The sequence below is a fragment of the Drosophila teissieri genome, chromosome X (genome assembly GCF_016746235.2).
Source record: "Drosophila teissieri strain GT53w chromosome X, Prin_Dtei_1.1, whole genome shotgun sequence".
NCBI lineage: Eukaryota > Metazoa > Arthropoda > Insecta > Diptera > Drosophilidae > Drosophila > Drosophila teissieri.
In genome coordinates this window covers 2,068,512-2,088,297 of record NC_053034.1, presented here as the reverse complement: position 1 = coordinate 2,088,297, position 19,786 = coordinate 2,068,512, and the positions used below count along the sequence as shown (strand labels likewise).

General features: G+C 46.2%; 5 protein-coding genes across 7 annotated transcripts; 3 read left to right on the top strand and 2 right to left on the bottom strand.

The window, feature by feature from the left end:
* Positions 1–925: 925 nt before the first annotated feature.
* LOC122623326 (protein THEM6) lies at positions 926–3,654 on the top strand. Its single transcript, XM_043802414.1, has 4 exons — positions 926–943; positions 1,727–1,986; positions 2,489–2,703; positions 2,770–3,654. The coding sequence occupies exons 2-4, from the start codon at positions 1,827–1,829 to the stop codon at positions 3,187–3,189; spliced, it is 795 nt and encodes a 264-aa protein (XP_043658349.1). The 5' UTR covers positions 926–943; positions 1,727–1,826; the 3' UTR covers positions 3,190–3,654.
* Positions 3,655–4,808: 1,154 nt separating this feature from the next.
* LOC122623328 (protein THEM6) lies at positions 4,809–6,164 on the top strand. Its single transcript, XM_043802415.1, has 2 exons — positions 4,809–4,979; positions 5,295–6,164. The coding sequence occupies exon 2, from the start codon at positions 5,319–5,321 to the stop codon at positions 5,898–5,900; it is 582 nt and encodes a 193-aa protein (XP_043658350.1). The 5' UTR covers positions 4,809–4,979; positions 5,295–5,318; the 3' UTR covers positions 5,901–6,164.
* A 930-nt stretch (positions 6,165–7,094) lies between these two features.
* LOC122623729 (tetraspanin-9) lies at positions 7,095–13,783 on the top strand. Of its 3 annotated transcripts, none has more exons than XM_043803047.1 (6): positions 7,095–7,111; positions 10,392–10,462; positions 12,745–12,936; positions 13,061–13,255; positions 13,330–13,490; positions 13,542–13,783. In XM_043803047.1, the coding sequence occupies exons 2-6, from the start codon at positions 10,400–10,402 to the stop codon at positions 13,780–13,782; spliced, it is 852 nt and encodes a 283-aa protein (XP_043658982.1). In that variant the 5' UTR covers positions 7,095–7,111; positions 10,392–10,399; the 3' UTR covers position 13,783. The 3 variants fall into 3 exon arrangements, with proteins under 3 accessions (XP_043658982.1, XP_043658980.1, XP_043658981.1); XM_043803045.1 differs by lacking the exon at positions 7,095–7,111 and adding an exon at positions 7,401–7,664; XM_043803046.1 differs by lacking the exon at positions 7,095–7,111 and adding an exon at positions 7,836–7,852.
* A 797-nt stretch (positions 13,784–14,580) lies between these two features.
* Positions 14,581–16,036, bottom strand: LOC122623730. Its single transcript, XM_043803048.1, has 4 exons — positions 15,447–16,036; positions 15,262–15,384; positions 15,071–15,202; positions 14,581–14,718 (listed from the first exon to the last, which is right to left on the bottom strand). Exons 1-4 carry the CDS (start codon positions 15,657–15,659, stop codon positions 14,635–14,637), a joined length of 552 nt encoding a protein of 183 aa, XP_043658983.1. The 5' UTR covers positions 15,660–16,036; the 3' UTR covers positions 14,581–14,634.
* Positions 16,037–16,961: 925 nt separating this feature from the next.
* Positions 16,962–19,645, bottom strand: LOC122624032 (fibrous sheath CABYR-binding protein). Its single transcript, XM_043803457.1, has 6 exons — positions 19,428–19,645; positions 19,266–19,369; positions 19,137–19,208; positions 17,825–19,077; positions 17,564–17,753; positions 16,962–17,464 (listed from the first exon to the last, which is right to left on the bottom strand). Exons 1-6 carry the CDS (start codon positions 19,516–19,518, stop codon positions 17,081–17,083), a joined length of 2,094 nt encoding a protein of 697 aa, XP_043659392.1. The 5' UTR covers positions 19,519–19,645; the 3' UTR covers positions 16,962–17,080.
* Positions 19,646–19,786: the final 141 nt, after the last annotated feature.

The following is a 19,786-nucleotide window of genomic DNA, read 5'->3' as shown; positions in this document are numbered from 1 at the left end:
TTTGGACCGGGCTAATAAGTGGTAGCATTTGATTTCTGGCTCAAAGAACAACTCAAGGAACTTTGAGTTCGTGTGGCAGTGCAGTTCACTGTGCAGTCTTGAGATATTACACCATAAAGACGTGATCGGTACCCTTTACTATCGCTTAGTTAGTTATAAAATATACTTGGAATTCCAGCAGACAAACGTCCTATTACCAAACTGTATCTAATCATATATATTTTGCATTGGGGGGAAATCCGGATTTTTTCTTGCAAATTAGTGTATTAGGTACATATATGTAATTGCAGCTACCTAATTATAGTTAATTGGGAATATGCAAGCATTGAATTCTCCTATAATATTCTCTGCTTAATTATGGAGTATTAATAATTAACACCTAATTCTAGGTGCAGGTTCATCGATTTTGGCTTTAATGACTGCTCATTTTTTAGCTTGCCTTTAGCAAACATGTGCTGAAATATAATATACCCCTGTTTATAATCTCATATAACAAATTTGAAACCTATGAAGGTGCCGAATATATTCGCAAAGATCTATGTTTACCCTGAGTTAACTAAAGTTAACTAAAAGTATGTAATAGGTATACAGCCAGTTGATAACTTCTGCCATCTGCTTCCGTCACATCTGTCCCGTTGAATCTGGTATACCCGGGTGCTCTATGGTATCCAATACTTGTGCTGGGTGGAATGGACCGGGACCGCGACCGGACCGGGACCGGCAACAGGTTCAACCCTTAGCCAGCGGAGCTTTTCTGGCCGAAAGCTGCGAGGACGTCAGCTGAGAGCGGCGAGTGCGGGAGCTGCGCAGGCGTTGACTGCGACCGCGACGGAGGTGGCGTCGGCGGCGGCGGCGACTGAGGCTGCGGCGGACTTTCCGCCAGCGGACGGATTTGGATTTGGCCAAAAAGGCGATTCAGTCTCAGTGCGCTGTTGTCGCTGCGGTAGGCGCTTCGCTAGCATGTTTTCTTTGCATTTTGGCCTTTTGGTTTTTGGTCTAGAGCATTTTCGTTTTTCGTTTTTGTTTCGCTTTTTGTTTCGTGTGCCTTCCTGTAATTTAATAATGTGTGCGGTGTGTGCGCCTGCGAGTGGTTTTTCCTGTTATTGGAAAATGTCGAAAATAAATTTCGGGACGGGCTGACGGGAGGGCGGGCAGTGCTGTGGGTATCGAAAGTGGCCGGGTGGCCTGGTGTCCCGTCGTCCGAATGTCCTGGCCATGAATCGAGCGACGAATCAACAAATTAGGGGTTGTCCTGGTCGCGCGCGAGTGTCTCTCTGTGTGTGTGTGTGTCTGGTACACGGAAACGATTCGGGGATGCCTATTAATCAATTTTAAAAAATTTTTTATATAGAAGAATGGAACAATTATAGCCCACATTTTAGTTGTTTTTTTTTGCTTGTGCTGTGTGTGTGTGTGTGTGTGTGTGTTTGTGTGCTGGCGATTTGAATCACCTGATGGTGAAAACATGACCTAATTCCGTTCAGCATCCTGGCCAGCTTAGTGAGGACCAGAACCTGAACCTGAACCTGAACCTGAACCGCGCTTAGAAAACCACCCCCGGGAACCTTAACCCTCGAACCCCGAACGTCTCACCCTTAACCCTTAGCCGGAGCACTTGCCTGGCTTCCTGCTTCCGCATTCTAATTAGATTGCAATCATTTCACAATTTGATTGCCAGCCGATGATGATGATGAACCCCAACCCCCATACCACTTTCCACTTGCAGTGCCAACCAGCTCCACGGACCACGCCCCCTAAGCGCCTGTCCGCCCGCCCACCAATCTGTCAGCCTGCCAATCCGCCATTCCGCCAACCCGCCAGCCGGAATGGAGCAGCTGTGCTACCTGGCGCTGAGCGTCCTGCTGGCCATCATCGTGGCCTACGGACTCCTGGAACTGCACTACTTCCTGCGCATGTGCCTCTGTGTCCTGCTCGCCCGGTTTGTGAAGAGGCGCTGCCACATCCTGGACACCACCACGGTTAACGGTGAGAGCTATCCCTGATCCTATGTCCTTAATGCAAACTGAATAAATAATCAAATCTACCTTTTAAAGTTGAGAAGTCCATTGACTAGTCCTATAAAATATCTGGAAAGTCATATTTCATGCATACACCCTAAACTCAATAATATGAAATATGTTATATATTATAAATAATTGAAGAGAACTCTAATCCAGCTTAACTTTATAGGAAATATACATGCATAAATAGCTTTAAAGCAGTTATGTAAGAGTGCATAGTTTTATTCTTGAAGTGTTCCTGAAACGAGTAGACTAATTACGTTTAAGTGCCATCAAGTTGTCTCTAGAGGTTATCACTCATACGCAGTGTTGGCTTAACTTGGCGAATGCTTGAAGTTTATTTACCATTTGAAAGCAATTATTGGTTTTACGTTTTCACGTTGCCATGGCACGATAGCGATATTATGGCTAAACCATAAAAATAACTACGACCATTAGATGATCCTTTCACCTTTCGATATTTGCAGGACTCTGCCTCACCAACGACGTGGACACCTTGCTGTACCACATGAACAACGCTCGCTACTTCCGCGAGCTGGACTTCGCCCGCGTCGACTTCTACGAGCGGACCAATCTGTACCGCACCATTACGGGAATGGGCGGTTCCGTTTTCCAGGGGGCGGCCACCATACGCTACCGCCGCTTCATCCGCCCCTTTCATCGCTTCAACATTATTTCGCGGGTGAGTATACAAAACTCTTAAAAGGGTTAAGTCTTAATAACTATGTTTAATCGCATTCCATTTCAGATTATTTACTGGGACGAGCAGTCGCTCTTCATGGAGCACCGATTCGTGCGGCCGTCGGACAAGTTCGTGCACTGCATCGCCATCTGTCGGCAGCGGGTGATCGACGTGTCCATGGAGGCGGTGATGTCGGAACTGCTGCCCAGGACCTCCTCCAACGGATTCCGGGCGACGGTGTTGCCCTCGCTGGCTGCTCCCTCGCCGCCGGCCGGTGGTATAAGCAATCCTGCGATGGACACTTCGTTGGCGGAGAACGGACATGGGACGACGAGCGGGGTGGCGACGGGCACAGGTGTCACAGGTGCCACGCCCACCGCGACCACGGCGCACTGCCTCAAGCTGAAGCCCTCGCTTCCGCCGGAGTTGGCCAAGTGGATCGAGTACAATGACATGTCGAGCAAGAATCTACGCAGCGGCTGCTGACTGGAATCCTTGGAGTCGCCGGAAGCGGATGCGGATGCGGATGCGCAACCGGAAATGGAAACGCCCATTAATACACTTTTTTTTTTCTGTCTCGCGTGCTTGTGTGTGTGAGTGTGCGTGCTAAAGTGTGCTAATGTTTAATGTCTAAGTGTGCACGTGAAATGTTTGTATTGTAAGCTACGTAAGGGTCTGTAAAACAAATAAGAAATACCCGCCCTCTTTTTGGCCTTAACTAATGTATTGTATAATTAACCAGAGATCAGAGCCACGCCCCCACCCCCGAACAATGAACTAAAGATACAAACAAAACTCCTTGGTAGTCCACAGTGTGTAAGCTATGATGTACAATGATTGTTTAGTAAATGAACAAACTAATGTGAAAAAAGACGCAACTAAATGATTTTCTTGGTCCTTTGCTTAGGCGCCTAAAAGCAGGCTACACTTTGCCACCAATGCAGTGCTATTGGTGCACGAGTTATGGGTAAATGGGTAATCTTGCTTACACTTACGATTAAGCCGTGCTAAAACCCATTGGTAAATATTGTCTTTCGATTCCACATCACCTTATGACTTGTGAGTAGGCCCCATCTTGAACTTTCAGCAGCGGTCACTCGAAACTTGTCGATTCGGGTAATTTGCCGCGTTCAAGGGCTAGTGTTTGCACCGATCGGATAGCAGTTATATATATATTTTTAAGTGTTTACCTGTGAATTTGCCTATTACGCCACACCAGAGATTCCCACACATCGGCGAACGGCCGGCGGTTGGAATCGAAAGCAATCGATTGCTTAGGCAAGATGGAATTATCTGTACAGGTGAGCCAAGAAATACGGGGAAAACATGCGAAGGTGGGCATGTAAAGGCGGTCGTTCCAGTGTTGACCATAACTATTTGAGAAAAGCAGCTAAAATACCTATTTTGCCCAGCTAATACGCTACTACGCTGTTTTGCGGTTAAGTCTCAAGACCTGTCGACAAGTGACATCAGTCTTCGGGTCACAGCAGTATAAATGGGTATTACAGAAGTAACAAGTTAGATTATTTGCACTAGTTAATTATATTGTTTACTCTAAAAGCTTTGCTTGTAAAACATCCGTATTACTTGGCAACATTTTATAAAACGCCTAAATTGCGTATACGCCTCGTTAGCAAGTGTTTTGTGTGGGGTTCAAAAGTAATAGACTGTAATGGTTCTTTTTAATTACATGCTACGGAACTCAACTCGAAAATAGCCAAGTTATCAGCATTTTTTTTCTGGTTATTGCATTGTCTTTTCACTATCGCTTTTTCACCGCTTGCATTCAGTGTTGTTCAGGGGGATTTTTTCTGGCTATCATCAAGTTTTCGAATACAAAAAGCGTGACAACAAACCCGAGTTCTATGTACACATATAATTGGAGATGTTTTAGCCCATATATTGTTTTTGTAATGCGTTTTGCTTTTATTTATATGTTTGCTTTTACACACACACTTAATAAATTATAGCTGAAAACCCAAGTAATATTATAGTTGCCATCACAGCTAACCAGCTGGCGTTGGTTAACTTTCGACGGATTGCTTTCTTCTGCTTCGGCATTGCGTCGTCTTCGCTCTTTTCGTATCGGCTGTCTACAGTCTTCAGTCTACAGTCTTCAGTCTACAGTCTGCAGTCTACAGTCTACAATCTCCGGTCTTCAGTCGACCGTGGCCTTGCTTCCCCAACGGTTGTGTTGCTCCGCCCGTACCGCTTTCCCGCTCGTACCGCTCTCAGTTGCTGGCGAGCTTGGCCGAGCTTAACGATCCACTGCAAATGTAAGTATATGTATAACCAGATGCTTGGCGCAGGGGTCAGCCAATACGATTGACTTTCACGGCGACGGACTTTGGCGATCCGCTAAATCAGCGCCAAAGTCTGATGTACTTAGAGAAATATTTTACTTAAAATATATTCAATAAATATACAAATGCTTCTAGTAACTAGCAACTTTCTTTCTTTTTCTATCTATTTCTTAAGATTTTTTCAATTTTTGTAATATTATTTTGGTTCCCATCAAAAGATACAAATAGCTTTCCATGTAGCAACAACTTTCGCTGTCACTAACGAGTTTTCGCCCCTCATCTTTGCAGTGCCAACTACATAGATATAACGCGATGTCTTTTCTGGTGATTTTGCTGATCCTGTACGTGATCTGGGATGTCAACTACTTCATCCGCTGCGTATTCACCGTGTTCGCCGGCCGGCTGTTCCAGCGGAAGCGCAAGGTCACGGACACGACGACGATCTACGGGCTGTGCACCTCGCAGGACGTGGACATCTTCATCCGGCACATGAACAACGCCCGCTATCTGCGCGAACTGGACTTTGCCCGCTTCCATTTCTACGCCCTCACCGGACTCTACGAGCGCATCCGGGAGCGACGCGGCGGTGCCGTCCAGGGAGCCAGCAGTGTGCGCTACCGACGCACCATACCCATCTTCCATCCGTACAAGATCCAGACGAAGCTGATCTGGTGGGACGACAAGGCCATCTATCTGGAGCAGCAGTTCGTCACGCTCGCGGACGGATTTGTGCGCGCGGTGGCCATGTCCAAGCAGAACATCACCAACTGCAATGTGCTGGAGGTGCTGAAGACCTATCCGGAAACTGCCCAGCGACCGGAGAAGCCGGAGGAGCTCAAGCTCTGGCTGGACGCCATCGAGTTGTCCAGCCAGAAGCTGCGAAAGGACAAGTGAATCGATTGATTCCATCGCATGCAGCACAGCTCATTTATGCTTGCCTCATTTGCTTAGTCTTGTAGTTATCTCCCTTTTTTTTTTGAGTGCACTGTGCGGAAATACTAGACTGATGTGTTTTTCACGCAAAAAAAGAGCGTAACAAAAGCGCATAGCCACTTAAAGATATTAGTAGCTATTATTTTTTCACAGTGCGTTAGTTATACAAATATTGCATCAATGGAATGGCTGAATCGTTATAAATACATTTTTTTACCAACTTAATTGTAAATACTTCAATTATTATGTATGAAACATATATCTTTCCAGTTTGCTGGTTTCATCACATATATTTCAGAGTTGTTGGAGTTTCTTTTCTCGACTTTCATTTATGCTAAGTTTGATATCACGCAACGCCAAGTCATCTGTTATCTGTGTCGATAAGTCAATGGATTGCTTATTTTCAATATTTTCTTTCACGCTGTCTCCGCCAAATGAAGCAGCTAATTATGAAGACTGCATTTTGATTATGTAATTTCGAAACGAAACCGCTTTGGAACGGCCATCCTCAGCAGTTTTGCAACAGCCAAGCGGTTTGCAAATATTCACAAAAATAAGCATTTTAAAATGCAATCTTAAAACATAGAGATTTCGAGGAGATAGGAAATTCCACATTTGGACTATGATTATTTTACTCTTTTGCTTAATTAGCGAAGGTTCATTGAACTTATAACTGTATTACCATAACCCTATAAATATTTTTGCTGCCACTATACATCACTATTCAGCTGGACTTAACTGGGAGATCGAGGGACAGCTCACAGCTGACAGCTGAGTGGCATCCGCAGTTCGCAGCGTAATCCGTGACGTCATGTCGGATGCAACAGCTGCACACACGGCGTATGAGTGCTGACCACTTCCACTTCCCGTCGTTATGTATTTGTTGAAATCTCTTCGTTTGTTGTGCTCTTTTTTGTCTTTTATGTATTTTTTGCCTTCATTGTTGTTGTTTTTTGTTTCTTTTGTTTGTTTGAATTTGTATGAATTAGGCCGAAAAGTGGATCAAAACGTGACACTGAAATCTAAACATAAATCTCATTCATGAAGTATGCAGACGGCGCGCGTCGCTATTCAGCTCTCTTTTTTTTGGTTTTGGGGCCGCACGTACTCCCCGATTCGCCCAGTGTGTGTTGCGCTCTCGGAGAGCGAGGGACTTGCTGCAACTGTCACCAGTAAGTACACAGTGAAAAAATCATAGGTGAAAGAATGTGCTACATTGTTATATGCATGCAAAGTAGTTAATGCATTGTACATAATGCATAATGATAAATCAACCTTATGCAAATATGGGAACTCTTCTCCAAGGGTACCCATCTTTTCTCGCTGTGCATTACAAGTTGCAACCGAAGCCACTTCGGCTAGACATTCGTGCCACTTCGGCTGCTGCGCGGCGGCGTTGCTTCTTTGCTATTTTCAACTGACAACGCGAAGAATTGTCAGTTTATTTTGAACAACCGCGGCGAGCGCATAGAATTACGCCAAACGAACCGAAAATCTCAAATCACAAATCTCAAATCCAAGCCAGCGATCCGAGTATCCGCATCCGAGTATCTGAATCTGAATCAGAATCAGAAGTGCAGAACCAAACCAAAATTCCTGCGCCAGAAAGTGACGCGATTTGTTTGTTTTCCCTCCTTTTTTTTCGAGTTCAATTCTGTGCCCTAATAGTGCGAATCGAAATCGGAAATTTCGTTGAAAACAGCGATAAATCGACCTGAAGCCAATGTAAATGTCCTGTTTGTATAGCTAAAGTTAATATATAAATACATACATATATAGTATACAGCATATAGAAAACCGATGCAGTGACGACAATAACAACGAACTTTTGCAGTTTATTGACAGCAGCGAACAACCACAAAAACCAGATTGAAAGCAAACAACAAACAACAAACAGCAAGCAACAACTTGAAGTAATTTGCAACTGAAAAGAAATGCGGCAATGGGGCGCAAACAAAATATAAGCACATAGATTGGCCGATCGGCCAGAAAGGCAGCGGCAACAACAACTGCAAACTGCCAACTGCCAAGTTACAACAACAAAAAAAGAGAAAACTTTTCGTGGACGACACTTTGAAAAGACCAACAACAACAACATTAAAGGGGGGGTCTCAACGGTCAGATGGTGAAAATCTTTTTCAGAGCGACTGATCTTGTTGCTAAAGTCGTCGTTGTTGTTGTTGTTGCAATTTTACCTACTGGTTTTTACCGCCAGCTACAGTAATCTCCCCGTAACTTGCCCCCCTGATCTTTTGTGATCTCCGTTTCGACATTATGAAATATTACACACATCTTTCATCATTTTCGGTCACTTTGCAGTGTGGGAACCTGAAATCAAAAGAGATATATTATAAGTATGATAATACGTGATATGATATAATATCACCTAGCTTGCAGTTTCTACTACAGACTTTTTATATTAAAAGATTTGGTTTTGTATAGAAATGTATTAGGTTCTTCCACAAAAAATCTCCAGCTTTGTTAATAAGAAGAATCTTAATTCTTACACATTAAAAGCACATGCAAGTTAATGGAGCCTTTCAATTGGCGAGTGGAAAATGTGAAAAGCTAATCGATTTAACCCATTACTGCGACGATTTGCAAAACTTTTGCTTTGGCTAAACGAAAACAATTTGAGATGGCAGCATTTCCCTGGCATAAATCACTCTGCCACATCCAAATCCCCATCCCCATCCCCATCCACATTCCCATTCTCCACATCCGCAGCATCCCAGATCCAGCTACTCGAATTATGATAAATGCCCACAGCACCGTGGATAGTGTGTAGTGTGTAGTGTGTAGTGTATAGGGTATGTTGTATGGTGTATGATGTGTGGTGTGTGTGGCATGTAGGGTATGTGCGGGATGGTAGGGCATAGTGGGTGGGTAAATCGCAAATTTTCAGCGTCAAATGCCATTAAGCCATAGTCCGCGTTATTGAGTTAAATTGGAAAATAAGCGAGCGACAGTTGCTGTTGTGTGTGCCTTGTGCAATTGTTCGCACTTGGAGACGACGAACTGGAAACTGCGGACTGCGAACTGCAAACTGGGAACTGGGAATGGTAATCGCGATGGAACCGAACCGAGCTGAAAAACTGACAAAAAAAAATCTGAAAAGCTGAAAAGTGGACAGGCCAGAGCCATTACCCCGCCCATTGCCGCTTATTATTTGCACTATTTCATTATTATTATGTTCGTCGAGGGGCAGGCGGAGGGAGAGGGGGATCCTCATCGCGGATGATAGTTATTCCAATTATATGGCGGATTGCTCGACTCTCGAGCGGACATTCCGTACCCCTTCCAATGTGAATCTCAGCTGAATGTGTGCATCTGAATCACAAGCCAAAAGGGGTTAGTGAGATAGTAGGAGGATCGTGATTAGGAGGCACGTGCTCCTCTGGAACTTCAACTTTGGATCAATTAGTAAGGCTGTGGCAAGTCCGACGATTACAGCACAAGAAATTTCAAATCACAAGTGCCAAAGTATGAAAAGATTGATTTCAAGAGAGAGTTATATATTTGTTAGATCAACTTGATGCTGGATAATTCTGGGCAATCTTTTCCGAACCCCTTTTGCCTAGCAGTGCATTTCAAAAGAAACACTTTTTCGGTTTTTATTTGGGTTTTCATTGCTGGTTCACACGCAAGCTGTTTTTTTTTGGTCAACACGAATTTTCCCATCGCAGATCCATGGGCTTGATTGCAACAAAACATGTGATCATTAGCATGAAACCGATTCAAAAACTGCTGCCGCTTCTTTCCCATGAAAGTCGAGAAGAATGGTAGTTTTTGGCAATTCAACTCTTGATTTTCTCTGTACATTGGCAATGTTTCAAATATATTATATATACATACATACAATTAGTGTGTAAGTTGTGCACCTACATTGTATTTGAATTTTAGTTCAAGTCAATGAAAGTTAATGGATAATTGTCGGCCCTGAATGCTTTTTGCCACCCATAGTTTAAATAAACAGATGAGGACATCCATTTATTTGTTCATCTGCTTCGGTGACCATGGTCATCTATCTGCTGCGGTCGCTGCTGTTGTTAATTTTGTGATATTCTTTTTATTTAGTTATTGTTTTCATTCAATCATACAAAATATTTGCATAAGCGAGTGCCCACCCATGTGTGCACATTTGTGCAGCAGTTGCAGCTGCAATTGCAATTGCCTAACCACTCGCCCCCGCTGGCACACATGTATCTATGTATCTATGTACATATATATGTATCTGGGTACTCCAGTTACATGGCACTGACCAAAGGAAATGCCAATGGAAAACATAGTAATAATAATAACTTAATAATAACAGAGTATTATATATGATGTATTCAATGCTGCTGCAAATTGATTGTTTAATGGCCTTGTTTTCTCACAGGATTCTCATTTGTAAATACATAATTATACTAAATAAAAATTGCTCAATCTGTTGGCTATTTTCCTTTTCAGATCCCGCGATGGGCAATGCTGGCTACACTTGCATACGCCGCACATTCTGCTGGCTCAACATCATTCTATGGGTAAGTATGCAGATACACCTCTATGAAACATGGTAATTTGAAATTTGTTGATAAACATAAATATTCCGACTGCCGTCTCATTTCCTCGAGAACGGATATGCAGCATCAGAGGCACAGGCAAAATCAAAACCAAAATCAGAAGGTAGGGCGGCTAATCAGTGCCACAAACTTTGCCGTCGTCTGCGGCGGAAGTGTCTTTGTGCCACCATGTTGCATTGTCTGCGCGCCTGTCATTGACTTTTGCGTTTGCTTTTGGCTTTGCTTTCAGTTTCCAGCTCAGTTTCTGTTTCCAGCTCGACTTAGACTTTGGCGGCGTTTGTTTGCCTTCAGCTTTCTGCATCTGCAGCTGCAACTTCCGTCCGCTTTCGTCCCCGAAAATGTCAGCTGTCAGCCGTTGTCAACATGCAACAGTTGTGTGCGTTGCCTGTGTCATCGAAGGCTCGCCATTATCTGATATCCCTTCTGAAAGATAATCCAGAAAGGAAAGGAATCCAGAATCTCTCAATTTTCCCAACAACGTTTCGCACAAACCACTCGCAGGCGGTGATGAGTCTTGCGACCTTATTTTGGATAGCCTGCATCCTTTTGATTTGGCTGTCGCATGCCAAGCCCCAGATTTGGCACCCGTACTTCCAGTTTGGTGCTGAGATCTGATTGTAAATTGTCAGCTTGTTGGATAGCGACAGTTTACTGCGCGACCAAAGTAGCCAGTAGTGCTTCGCCACCTTAGAAAACCAAAGTGATTACAGTATTCGTATGGATTTTTTCGATGTTGCCTACTTTTCTGCGAGGGTCTTTTTTCCTGCATCTGGCTGCACGATGCATACTTCATGGCAGCAGGCTGAAAAAACGCTGCCAGTTTAAATGGCCACTGCCAGCTTTCAAAGTTTTTCGGATACCAGGCGAACAGAATCTGCAGCAAGTGCCAGCTGGTAGTGCAAACTGAATTCAAACAGCTGATCCTCTTTCATGATGGCCGCCCCATACGTTTTTCCAGACCAATAGCCAGCCAGCGAAGTAGGGATAACCGTTACTTATTCCATGAGCCCGCCCTATACGTCTTTCCAGTCAGCAGGCAAGGCACCTGTCAGCCCGCCACCTACTGACAATTCTGTTTGCCTGGTGCTCTGAGGCTGAGAATTCACAAATTTCCGACAAAATGCCCAATCCGGCGTCATTTTTCCCAGTCAAAATGCCACTTTTTGGGATCCCAGATACCAGGCGAACAGAATCCGCAGCAAGCAGCAGCTGGCAGCTCGAAATCAATTGAAACAGCTGATCCTTATCCATGATGGCCGCCCTTATTCATGATGGCTGCCCTTTCGATACCTCCAGTCGCCATTAGACCAATAGGAAGCCAGCGATGGAGGGATAACATACGTTTTTTCATAATGGCCGCCCTATACTTTCGTCTAGTCAGCAGGCAACGATCATGTCAACTTGCTCCCTACACAAATTTATGTTCGCCTGGTGCCAAGCCACCGAGAATTCACAAATCTCGCCCTAAACTTCCGACCCGCATCATTTTTCCCAGTCAAATTGCCACATTTTGGGATCCCAGATACCAGGCGAACAGAATCCGCAGCAAGCAGCTGCTGGCAGCTCGAAATCAATTGAAACAGCTGATCCCTATCCATGATGGATCCATGATGGCCGCCCTTATTCATGATGGCTGCCCTTTCAATCTCATTCGACCAATAGGAGAGCAGCGCATCCGTTACTTGGGATCTGAGTGCAGAGCAGTGATGAGCGACCACGTTGTTCTTGTGTTCGTGTCACGATTTCAGCACGATAGGCAGGAAAGCTCCTTGCATTACATGGGCGCGTGCCGATAATGAGAGGCACGCGGGCATCTCTATCTAAGCGCCTTTTAAACTGATCAGCTGATTGTTTTGCACGTGCTGATCTTTCTGCGCGCCTGGTGTGAAACATGGAAAATATTAAAGTTGCACTGCGTTTTGGTTGACAGCGATCAGAACGATGACTTGCGGAAATCCTTCGGCACGACTTGGCGACGATTAAAATAACGAAACGAAAACTAGCTTCGTGTATTTCATTCACAATAAATGTTTATTATAATTTGTTAATAGTAAACAATAGTAATGCAATATCAGCATTTTCACCAGCTCGCAGTTCCACACGATTACAACATGGGAGACGCTGTGGCCCATCTACAAGCATAATTTCCATAATTTTGTATTTATATTAATATCACATTCAGTTCCCTTTGCTTGGTAATCAGTGCCTTTCTAATTTCCGATTCCCCACCCGTTGCATTCCAGCTGTGTAGCTGCGCGTTCTTGGGAGCCGGACTCTGGTTGCGACTGAGCTACGCGGGATACGCCACCTTGCTGCCCCAGCACGCCGGCCTGAGTGCGGACACCATCTTCATGGGCATCGGCGGCACCGGGTTTGTGGTCAGCTTCTTTGGCTGCTGCGGCGCCTGGGTGCAGTCCCGCTGTCTCCTGGTCTTGGTGAGTGAATCGCGGGAGGTCAGGGTCATGGCATACATGTCGTATTAGTTATATATCACTAATACGACATGTATGCCATGACTTTGTGTAACTAACTATTCGATATTCATATCTACCGCCGCAGTACTTCATGCTGATTGTGATGCTGTTCATGAGCGAGTTCCTGGTGGGCTCCATCGCCTTTCTCTTCCGCGGCGGACTGGGACGGACATTGGCCAACGAGCTGCGCTTCGGCATCGAGCGGCACTACAACAGCAGCGATCGGGGATCTCTGGTGGCGCCATCGGTGGCCTCCATTTGGGACAGCGTGCAGCAGTCGGTGAGTGCAGATCGAATGGCCTTTCTCTCGTGTTGGCAATTGAAACATGACATGGTTCCCCGTCTTTTTTGCAGTTCGAGTGCTGTGGCGTCTCCTCCTACGAGGATTGGTATGACATCCAGTCGTGGCCGGGCAGGCGCTGGGTGCCCGAATCCTGCTGCAGGACCCTCTACGATCAGCGGCAGGTGCTCACCGAAGGATCCGGCGACGGAATGATGCGTCCCGACTGCGGCAGGTGAGTGCACTGTTCCCATTCAGTCAACCATTGTATCCTCACATCCTTTAGGTCGGAGAACCCGTCGCTGTGGTGGGACAAGGGCTGTGCCCACTCGCTGCAGAGCTGGTTCACCGGCCAGCTGAACGTGGTGGGCGCCGTGGGACTGGGCATCGCCTTTGTCCAGCTGTTCGGGCTGATCACCTCGATGCTGCTGTTCTGCACGGTGAAGCACAAGCGCTCCTCGGACACCTACAAGTCCTACTCGCCGTCAATCGATCCCCAGACCCGCACCAGCAGTTGGGAGGATTGAACGCGGTTGTGAGCGTTGGTGGTGGGCGGACTTCTAAATTGGCGGGTCGGATGCGGATGCGGATGTGGATGCGGATGCAGATGAGCCCAACCTGTCGCTATCTCTATACCTTTTGTTAACTCTCTCTCTGTCTCTTAGTTTCTAATTTATTCTGCGAAATGTGCCAAAAATTAATTTAATTTTTTTTTGTTTGTTTTTGTTTTGTAATCTGTAGGCGAAGACATATCGAACAAAATTGAACTGGCAGCCAGTTGCTACCGGTGTTCAACAATCACATATATGTAGTTAGCGGTGTATCCATATTGTGATGTGCTCTCTAGTAGTAGTAGTTTATGGTCCAAGTACCGAAACGCACATAGAACAGGGTATATCGCGTTCCATCACCAATCATGGCTGCCAGAGGAGTACCTGAGATACAGCTGGTGTGTGGTGTGTGGAGCGGGATATGCCCGTAATCCTAAATTCAACTAAATCAATATATCAACTATATATTTATACATATTTATACAATATACTTATGTTACTTTATGGAACTTTGTAGTATTCGAAATAGCAGAAACCGCAACTGCCCGAAAAGCGTGAGAAAAAAAAGAAGCGAGTAGACGAAGTGAAGTGGAAGTGAATGAAGTGAATGTAGTGGGAGCAAATAGTTAAAAGAAGGGAGCAAATATTACATAACTACTATGGGTATGATTATTTTATTCATACATACAAATATTTATATCGAAATGCATTCCTACACAACATGTTCGTGTTAAGTTACAAATAAATTAACGTATTTATTTAAATTACAAGCCAGTGCAGTTTCACTGGGGTTGGTTGGGTGAATGGGTGGTTGGTTGGTTGGCGCCTTCAAAGACCCACCAATTTGCCACCGATGACATCCAATTGAGCCGTAATCCCCTTAGTCACGCTGCGCGCCAACTCTTTGGGCTTCTGCAAGAGGGAGGCGAAATGGGGGAGGGGTGGAGTGTGGTCAGCAGAGGGAAAGCTGGAACTGACCTTGGTCAAAACGAAGCACACGACCAATTGCATAAGCAGTGCCAGCGGTGCTGTCAGTCTGGCTTGAAAATAGCCAAGACTCCAGGACTCTTTATCAAATCACTGCAGAAACATATCAATAGACGACTCCAGGTCGCAAGTTGATAGCTTTCGATCGCAAGTATATTTTATACATATATACTATATAATCGCTGGGACCATTATGCAACCTGTGTGCGAATGAATCCGCCATGGAAACAGGGCAAACAAACACAATAAACACACAAGAAACCCACAAGAAACCCACCTGAATGAAGGTGTTGAGCAGGTTGGAGAAGGCCTCATAGCCGTTGACAATGGAGCGCGAAATGCCGTCGAACATGTCGCCGTTGTTGCCGTACTTCTCGTGCTCACTGATGGAGTCCAAAATGGGAACGGGCTGCAATCGGAACTGGGTCTTATTGGCTCCATTTGGGGAATATATATCACACCACCTACCTGCGCCAATTCGGCCAGCTTCTTTTGGCTGTTGTCGTACACGCTGAGCACCTTCGAGGGAATGGCCTCCTGCTCCAGATTCACCGATTCCGCCGTCTTGGCCGGAGTCGGCAGGAGTGAGATCTGCCGGGAAAACCTTTGGTTAGTAGTCACTTCGTGGTATAAACTAAACCATCCACACTCACCTTGAATCCGGCCTCGCTGGCCTGCGCATGGGTGGCTTCCGCGGAACTGTCGGCGGCATCGAAGGCATCCTGGGCACCAAAGTCGGCGGCCGAGACGCGGGCGTCGATGGGCGTGGCGCCGTCGGGCGTGGCCGGCGCTATGGGCGTGGCGCAGATGCAGTGCATCACGGCCAAGAGCGGCAGTAGAATATGCATCTTGTGAGATTGCGCCATCGTCGTGGTGTTTCTATGCGAGGTTTTTGTCAGAAATCCAAATGCCCAGCTGGAGCTTCGATCCGCAGTCTCTCGAGTCCAAAATTCAACTGAATAGCTGCGTCTGCGCAACGATTTTATTGGTTTAACCCGACCACGAGAGTCGCCGCTTTGGACATTGAGCCACGATCGTTTTGGCTTTAGTTTGGCTTTCGGTTGAAGCTCAGGTTTTCAGGGGGCTGTCGGGGTGGGCGACTCGTGGAGCCGCTGCACAGTTACATATGCTTGATTATTACGTTGCACAAAATCCGTGCAGTTAACAACGAAAATATATTACTAAAACTAACAGTGCAACAATTTACTTTGATAGTATGAATTTCTAAAAGATTGCTCAAGTACCCACTGAAGTTAAATTCTGAAAACCTTTGATTATTATAAATTGTGTCAGAGATTCGATTCACTCTAGAAGTTTACTAAACTTCACTAACTTTAAGAAAACCAAATTAATATCAAGCGCCTTTTCCAAGATCGCAAGAGCCGCTCACATTTTTTCCGACAGTGTAGCGTATTGGTCGTAATGGTAATGACAACAACAAATAGCCATAAAACTGTAACAATAACAACAAACCCGAAATCTGCAACTTGTTGCTGTCAACAAATGTTGCCGTCATTCTGTCGCAACAATGAGGAAGGAAACTCGGTTTACTTGGTTTACTCAGTTAGTTGGTCAATCGGTAGCCCCATCCACATCCCCATCCCCCCATCCCCTCACCCCCACCTCCACATATGATGGTTGTGCAATTATGACTTCACACTGAAAGAAATTCAATGCAATGACGCGAACATTACGCAAACCAAAATAAAAACATCTAAATACATTTGTATTGAAAGTGAAATGATTTTTCCCAATTGCCCGGTTTCTTTTTTGGCAGTAAATTTACCACCCAACACCAACGCCGCCCACTTTTACTTTTCATGCGACTCGATCAATTAAGAGATTGTTACTGGGCAACATGGGAATGTTGGCTCAGTAGTTTTTCTACTTTTACGGATTCAGTTATAATCCCTGGATTACACTGAATTCACTTTGACATTGTGGCCAATTACGGAACAATATCTCCCTTCTTTCTTCTTTTAGATTTTCGTTTTCACTAGCTTTAATTAAGATAATGAGCCTTAATTAGGTTTAAATTAAGTCCATTATTTCCAATGTTTTTATCGGAATGCAGATTTTTATTTGCATACTTTTAGACAGCTTTGTACATTTCAAAAAACAAATTGAATGCTTTTTAAGTGCTTAGACTAGGAAATACATACGAGGAATACTTTTTATGTTTTATATTAAATTGGAAACTTGAACAATTTAACAACTGGGCAATTTGGTGCATACACTGTAAAATTTTCAGTAACCAAATAATACATTTGATCGCTTGTCACACTAGCTACTCGGCTGCTGGCTCTGGTGCAGGATCGGCAGCAGCAGGAGCAGGAGCTTCTGCCTCCGGTTCCGCTGGCGCTTCGGCGGCAGGTGCCTCCTCCTTGGGCGCCTCGGGTGGTGCCACTTCCGATGCAGGAGCATCCGCAGCTGGTGCCGGTGGTGGTGCCTCCGGCGCGGTTCCTTCAGCGGCTGGCTCAGCGGCTGGGGCGGCATCTCCGGCTGGCGGAGCTTCTCCAGCCGCTGGTGCGGCAGCTGCGTCGTCGCCAGCGGGAGCCTCAGCGGCGGGAGCTTCGGCTTCGACTGGAGCAGGTGGCTCCGGAGGATGGGCCGCCGCTGCAGCTGCTGCCGCTGTCTCCAGTTCCTGGGTGATTTCGGTGGCCCGCTTGCTCTGCAATAAATAAACAATGAAGTAAATATTAATATTAATATTGAGTATGTACGTGTATTTAACTGCGAATTGATGCGAATTGTTAAGTATAGAACCTACCTTCTTCTTTTTCTTTTCCACCTCGACGACGACCTCCTCCTCCTGGGGCTTGTAGTCCTCCGGGAAGAACTTGTGCGCCTCGTCCTTGCCGACAATCACATTGGGACTCACATAGCTGGGACCGTACGACACCAGGGACAACATCATATTCGACTGCACCTTGTTCACCTTCAGCACGATCTTGTCGGTCCTGCAGTTGGACAAGAAATACGATTGAAATTGGAGTAAAGTGCGAGGGGTAATCCCGGCCAGAATACGTACGGTGCGTGAGGACTGCTCTCGTACTTGTCCGTTGAGCTGGCAATGAACTCGGCCTCATCCGGTTCGGCGCTGGAGAAGAATCCGTACAGCGGCACATCGTCCTTGTGTCGATCGATCACATGCATGATCTCCTTGCGCTTGGACGCGTCGAAGGCCATGATGATGTGCGGCGGATCCGGTTTGGGATCCGGCGGCAGGAACGAGGACGTCTGACTGCGGAAGAACACATAGATGAGGGCGGCATGGGTGCGCCGGCTGTTGGGCACCCAAATCGGTGGCATTTTCACTGTCTTGGTGCGAGTTAGCGGCTTCGGTGGCTCCTCCTCCTTCACCTCCACCACCTCCTCCTCATCCTCGCCGGCCTCATCGGCGGCATCCAGTTCGATCTCGAAACCGGGCATGGATGGCATACCGCCCATGGCATCGCCACCGGGCTCCGGCATGGCTGTCTCCTCCTCGCTGGCCTCCTCCTCGGCATCCAGATCGGCTGCTTCCTCCTCGGCCAGGTGCGCCTCCTCGTGGATGATCGACTTGGTTTTGGCCTTGCTTTTGGCCATTTGCAGGCGCGCCTCTTCCTCGGAGCTTATCTCCTCCACCCATGTCTCGCCCTCCTTCAGCTCCACCTCGATTTTCAGCTTCATGGTTGTGATCAGCGGCGGTATCACATGCTCCTCGGGTATGTCATCGTTGGGCGGCGCCACTCGCTCCTTGGTCAGCTCATTGGCATAGGCCATCAGGACGTTGGGCACGGTGCCGATGCTCTCGTCAATCTTCCAGAAGCACATCAGCAGCTCCTTGCCGTCCAGTTGCTCGATCACATCCGGCGGCATCGGATTCTTGCACGCAAAGTTCACAATCTCGAACTGATCGATGCTCACCTGGATGATACGGCGATCCTTGCACTGCATCTTCAGCGCCTCGGCTGGTTCGGTTAGCTTCTTGAACATATCGCGATTGACCTGCGGCCCAAAGATCGTCACGCCGATATCGGGCAGGTTCTCCATGATGGAGTCCGTCACTTGGGTGAGGTAGTCCATCTGCTTCTTGTGCTTGATCTCGCGCTCCGCCTTCTCCGCCCGCTCGATGGCCTCCATCTTGATGCGCTGCTGCTCCACCTCAATCGGCTGCAGTTCGTCCAGTCTGTAGCTGGCCTGGCGGGATTGTTTCTGCGTGGTCTTCTCCAGCTCTTTGATCAGCAGCGCCACCAGCTTGGGCACATCCGAGCCGAACATTAGATTAACCGCCCTGCCGCCCTACAAATATTTACAATTTAGTGGTATTTATATAGTTGATGTAGTAAACCCAGACTTACGGTCACAAAAAGCCAGATGGGCTCACTCCGCTTATTGAATCGTTTTAGGCACGAGATAGTATCCGATTTGCACTAGGTATCGAAATCAGTTAGGCAGCTGAAGATGAACACGAATAGTACTTAACCCACAATGGCCAGATGCAGATTATCGCCGCCAATTTCCAGCTTGATTTTTCGCAAGGATCCCACCAGTCCCTGGCAAGGACCACACCATTCCGAGTAAACATCCAAAACTGGGGGCGTATTATTTCTAGAATTTCTGGACCCAAAAAAGTAGAACTGCTGACAAACCCAAGAGTCCCGGTCGCTCCATGAAACGCTCCAGATCCTCGTCCGTCTGGATGTCAGCCTGCAGTTGTTGTTGTGCCCCCTTCTTTGCCATTTAGCTGAAAAACAAAATTTGTCTACCTACTTCCAAATAAAACTGAACGAACGAGAAACGAGTTTTGGAATTTTTTCGGAATTTTGAATGAATATTTTTACGCTTTTCTTTGGGATGCCAAACCGAAACTGAATGTTCCATGAACTATTGATTAAACAAGCCCCTCATTTTCTACCGCCCCCCATACATTTACCACTATTTGCAAGGTTTTTGTTTTTTTTTTGGTGTTTGTTTTTGCAGCGAATTCAAATACACGTGATAATCGTAA

What these genes read in the sequence shown, in the direction of transcription:
- LOC122623326 (XM_043802414.1), top strand. Translation starts at nt 1,827, where the DNA reads ATGGAGCAGCTGTGCTACCTGGCGCTGAGCGTCCTGCTGGCCATCATC. An exon ending in GGACACCACCACGGTTAACG is followed by an intron (nt 1,987 to 2,488) that starts GTGAGAGCTATC and finishes CGATATTTGCAG; the next exon opens with GACTCTGCCTCACCAACGAC. An exon ending in GCTTCAACATTATTTCGCGG is followed by an intron (nt 2,704 to 2,769) that starts GTGAGTATACAA and finishes ATTCCATTTCAG; the next exon opens with ATTATTTACTGGGACGAGCA.
- LOC122623328 (XM_043802415.1), top strand. Translation starts at nt 5,319, where the DNA reads ATGTCTTTTCTGGTGATTTTGCTGATCCTGTACGTGATCTGGGATGTC.
- LOC122623729 (XM_043803047.1), top strand. Translation starts at nt 10,400, where the DNA reads ATGGGCAATGCTGGCTACACTTGCATACGCCGCACATTCTGCTGGCTC. An exon ending in CCCGCTGTCTCCTGGTCTTG is followed by an intron (nt 12,937 to 13,060) that starts GTGAGTGAATCG and finishes CTACCGCCGCAG; the next exon opens with TACTTCATGCTGATTGTGAT. An exon ending in GGGACAGCGTGCAGCAGTCG is followed by an intron (nt 13,256 to 13,329) that starts GTGAGTGCAGAT and finishes TCTTTTTTGCAG; the next exon opens with TTCGAGTGCTGTGGCGTCTC.
- LOC122623730 (XM_043803048.1), bottom strand. Translation starts at nt 15,659, where the DNA reads ATGGCGCAATCTCACAAGATGCATATTCTACTGCCGCTCTTGGCCGTG. An exon ending in CCAGCGAGGCCGGATTCAAG is followed by an intron (nt 15,385 to 15,446) that starts GTGAGTGTGGAT and finishes TTTTCCCGGCAG; the next exon opens with ATCTCACTCCTGCCGACTCC. An exon ending in TGCTCAACACCTTCATTCAG is followed by an intron (nt 14,719 to 15,070) that starts GTGGGTTTCTTG and finishes TCCCTCTTGCAG; the next exon opens with AAGCCCAAAGAGTTGGCGCG.
- LOC122624032 (XM_043803457.1), bottom strand. Translation starts at nt 19,518, where the DNA reads ATGGCAAAGAAGGGGGCACAACAACAACTGCAGGCTGACATCCAGACG. An exon ending in GGAGCGACCGGGACTCTTGG is followed by an intron (nt 19,370 to 19,427) that starts GTTTGTCAGCAG and finishes ATACGCCCCCAG; the next exon opens with TTTTGGATGTTTACTCGGAA. An exon ending in GAGAGCAGTCCTCACGCACC is followed by an intron (nt 17,754 to 17,824) that starts GTACGTATTCTG and finishes GTCCAACTGCAG; the next exon opens with GACCGACAAGATCGTGCTGA.